Source organism: Chenopodium album, chromosome 18, assembly GCF_948465745.1.
Source record: "Chenopodium album chromosome 18, dcCheAlbu1.1, whole genome shotgun sequence".
Classification (NCBI taxonomy): Eukaryota; Viridiplantae; Streptophyta; class Magnoliopsida; order Caryophyllales; family Amaranthaceae; genus Chenopodium; species Chenopodium album.
The window spans coordinates 49637853-49642703 of NC_137851.1; the positions used below are offsets into that span (position 1 = coordinate 49637853).

Genomic DNA, 4851 nt, shown 5'->3' on the forward strand with positions numbered 1-4851 from the left:
TCAATTAATTATTGAATGATTAGAATCCTGTTGCAAATGTTGAATGGACATATTGGTGGGAAACCCATTGTTGTTGTACACAAAGGCTTGAGGGGGAGGGAAATGTTGTTGGCCATGGTATGCGTTGTTGGTGAAGTATCTAACTGCATCACTGTGCTCGTTTGCATCTGCCTCCTGCTCATCAGTTGCACGGCTCTCCATGGCCTTGCAATAATTTGGGGCAAATTCAGAAAGCCGAGTGTGCCTGTGAATATACCCATCAAAAAAACTATTAATGCTCTCAACCCTTTGAGTTGTCTGCATACCCGCCCAAAACACATCCTTCACATAGCATGGAATCCACATCTCTCTTTCCTCAAACAGGCCTACAAACAGAACAACACACAGGTCGAATTTTAGTTATACAACACTGACTCTTATATAATGTCTCATGTGATGGTATTAACTTTAGGAACCATCCAAACCCCTAATGGTTTTATCTTTAGGTACGGACCATAGCTCTGATGGTATCATGAAGTACCATCAGTATTAGCTTGGGTACCAACCATACACCTGATGGTATCATGAAGTACCATCAGTATTAGCTTGGGTACCAACCATACACCTGATGGTATCATGACCACCTAAAATCAGGGCTATGACTCCAAATTCCAAATGAGGCAGAAAGATGCAGGACAGAACACAGAAACAGGAAACAGAATGACAAAAACATCAGTAATTACTTATAGGACTCACCTTCCAGCCATTCATAGCAATCATACTGTTCGAGCTCGTACTTTTTGATCACTTCCCACCATGAGTCAACAAACTCATCCGGGGTAATGCTATTGTAGATCACATTTTGCAAATCCTCTTTCACATCTTTATAGTTAGCCAAATTGCCAAGTTTAGTGCCAAACTTCTTCATGATATGCCACATACACCAACGATGGCGTGTATGAGGCATGGGAAACACTTCAACAATCGCCTTCCTCATCGCCGCACACTGATCTGTCATGATCGCTGCCGGGGCCTTGCCTCTCATGCATGACATCCAAGTCTTGAATAACCATTCAAAGGTCTCAGCAGTTTCATGAGAAACCAAGGCACAACCAAGAAGGATAGTCTGCCCGTGGTGATTCACACCAACAAAATTCGAAAATGGAAGTGCATACCGATTTTTTAGGTACGTCGAATCAAAGCATACCACATCCCCAAAATAATTATAGGCCTCCCTACTCCGAGCATCAACCCACAATATGTCTTTCAACCTTCCCCTATCATCAACACGGTGCATATGAAAAAAATTTTGGTTATCTGCAGTCATCCGATCAAAATAATCCAACATAGCAGAGGCATCTCCATTTTTCAACTTCAACCTCCTCTTTCTGTTCACCAAGTTGTGCATATCTTTTTTAGTGAACCCCATATTCCCAACTCCATGTCTTTGAGTTGTCATATTGTTGAAAATCTGACCAATTGGAGCGCCAGAACCATGATCATTTTCAATCCTATTCTCCAAGTGTTTTGTAATATTCTCCTTCCTATACATAGCTATGTGTTTGGACATCTCAGGACTCACTGCATGATTGTGCTCATTCACAGCCTTCTTCACAATCCACCCACCTTCATCATTACCTTGCCCATACAACATAACGGGACAATCACATTTTTTTGTCTTCTTCTTGACAACTGGTTCTTCCTTAACCAAAACCCTCTTACCATTAACCTTCCTCCTGTATGTTACCTTCCCATAGCACTCACACTTCCATACATAAGTGCGATATGAAGTTGACTTCCTCGCATTTTTCGAGGAAGGCTTCCCACCACCTATACATACAACACCAAACCCTTCTTGCCTCCCATAACCACGATAAAACTTATTCATCTCATCCCAGGTGCTGAACACCATTCCCACTTCTGGTTGAGGTAATACACTACCTGTACAACTATCTAACTCCCTCTCTACACCATCATTACAGTCTTCATTTAAATCAATAAAATCATTGTCCCTATTCATAAATAAAGAATGAACACCCTCAGCTGGAGGCTCCTTATTCAGGTCAAAAGCCTCCCACCCATCATCATTCACAACACTATTAGGATTTTCCTCACTGTCTGAGCTATCTGAACTACTATCTGAGCTATCACAGTCATTCTGCTTAATAACATAACAACACCAATTAGGGAGGGGAATGACAGGAACAACAATTTCACCACAATTTAAATCGCAAAATTTCAAATAATAAAAACAGATTTCCAAACAACAATTTACAAAATTTCACCAATATAGATTCCCAAGCTACAATTCACAAACTACACAATTTCATTTACTGACAAGTTAACCTAACTACTACAAATCTTATCCAATAATTTCAATTTCAGAATTATAATCAACAAAGACCACCATATACATTAGCTAAAATACTTTAAAAAACATGAATTCATACACTAAACTATCTGAATTACTGAAAACTTACCTCAATTATTTCAATTTCTCTATTCACACATTCACCATCATAATCCATTTCCTCCAAAACCTAATAAGCTCGCGGCTCGCCACCACCCACCTCTCGTTTCTATCAGCTCAGCAATAAGGTTTACTTGGAAGCTTCCCTCCCGCGCAATCACCTCCAAACCGTCGAGAATTATTAAATTTGGGAAAAAAAATTGGTTTTTCTCTTAATTCTTGGGACAAATTTGGACTAATTGCAATTAGTGTAAATAAATGGTGATATGAATGCAGGAATTTATTGTGGAGTAAATGAGTAAAGAATAAGGAATTACATTCTTAATTTTCAGTGTAAAAATTAAGGAGGGAAAATTATTGGAAAAAATTTGGGGGAAAAAAATTGGGGGAAAAAATTTGGAGACAAGCTCCCCGCCATTAATTTGGCTTTGGTGTGTGGTGGAAACTTTGTTGTTTCTTCATACAAATAGAAAATAGCATCCTTCACTTTTGCTGACTATCTTTATCAGTGGGACCCACCTCTTTATTGATTTCAGAATTTTTTATTTTTTTTTTATTTATTAGTTGAGTCACTCATGCCTCAACTTAGTTGAGGATGAGCATTTCTCACTTCAAACTCTCTATTAGGAAGTGAAATTATATCTTTATTTTATGTCTCATCTCGTGTCTCGACTCTGTTAAAAAAATTAAGGGGTTGAAAACGTGACATTGTAATGATTTGGGTAGTTGTTGAATTGTTGTGAATTGTGATCTGATCTAAAGTAAGTAGTGAAATGGTATCTCCGTTTTATATATGTCTCATCTAGTGTCTTGGATTTATTATATTACAAAGTCTTGACTCTTGAGGATTAAATTGTGACATTGTTAAAATTTCATTTTAATAGTTGATATGTTATCATTGGTCTAGGAAAAGTAACGATGTGGGTAGTATTCGCAACAACTAATTGAACTTCATCTGTATTTTGTTACAAGTGAATCCAAATGCTATCTATTGTTTCCATGTTATAGAGGACCAGAGTGTTGGATTGTGAAATTACCTTGGATCTAATTAATTAAATAGTTAAATCCATTCAGATAATATGTGTTTTTATAAGATATTACTCAATAATTAGGCCTCTTAAGTAAAATCATGTATAAACCTTACATGATAACAAATAATAATCTTAGGGATTAAAGCAATTAGAATAACATCTATATCTATCTATACTTAGTATTTAAAAACACAAATCACGTGTCCACCTCCCCAATCACCTTTCTCTATATTCTTTCTATTTTCTTAGTTTTATAAAGAACTTCTCCAGCTTCCTCCTTTAATTCTCAATAACTGTATGTATTCTATAGCCTCCACTTAAATTCAATAAATTGAACTTTATTAAACTTCTCCTCTTCTCCCTCTATCTTTATATTCAATCTAATCACATGTTATTTAATTCATTGACCCCTTATGCAATTCGTGAGTTTTTTTAAAAAAAAAATATGAATCACAACTTATGCACAACCCGTGCGTAAAACAGGTCCAAAAACTAGTTTAGATTGAAATCTTATCCACTACATTTTATTTGGGAGGTAGAGGATGCATGAATTGAAAAAGAGTCGTATATATAGGAATATAATCAAGTTCTCATGACAATTAACAAGTCTTTTTTTTCAACAAATATTAACGCTTGTTTTCTTAAGATTTCCTAGTTCATTCTGAATTGTTTTATTGTGTTTTACTGTATTAGGAGCATTAAACTTTACATGCATACATTTTACTTGTTTTGATTCATTTTTCTACCCATCCATATGTAACCACGAGAAGGCATGGAAGAAGAAATCAACACTATATATGCTCCTCAAGGTCACCTACAAGTTACAACTCACTCTATCCTTCTAAGCACAACAAGAAAACACGCTTTTTCCGACTGCCTTTATCAGTCAATGTATAAATCAATCGGTAAGGTAAAACCATTTTGACGATTGCATATTATGCTGTCATAAATTAATGACATATTTAGTTGATTTTATACGCTACTTATAAATATTAATGATTGTTATTCGATTGGTAACTTTCTAAAATTATTTGTAATTGTTAAGAAATACCAACCTCATTTTATTATTTATATCCTCTACCCTAACCATCGGTAAAAATTCAAACAAATAACAAAGAGAGCTAGAGAGAAAGAAAGAGAATAGCTAACGTACGAGACCAACATCAATAATAACATATTATGTCTTATATCTCATTTTATGTCTCATCTTGTGTCTTGGCTTTATCTAAAAATCTTGGGGTTAATAACAAGAGATAGTAATGATTTATATCGTTTAATAATTGACTAGTCTAAAGTAATTTTGTGTGTGGTTAGTGTTATTAACCCAACTCTATGTTACAAGTGATTCTAAAATGACACAATTTACATTAT

The 4851-nt window shown here is 35.5% G+C and overlaps 1 protein-coding gene across 1 annotated transcript; it reads right to left on the bottom strand.

The window, feature by feature from the left end:
- LOC145592311 (protein FAR-RED IMPAIRED RESPONSE 1-like) lies at positions 1–1891 on the bottom strand. Its single transcript, XM_081648753.1, has 3 exons — positions 736–1891; positions 573–635; positions 1–365 (listed from the first exon to the last, which is right to left on the bottom strand). The coding sequence occupies exons 1-3, from the start codon at positions 1889–1891 to the stop codon at positions 1–3; spliced, it is 1584 nt and encodes a 527-aa protein (XP_081504879.1).
- Between the last annotated feature and the right edge of the window lie 2960 nt (positions 1892–4851).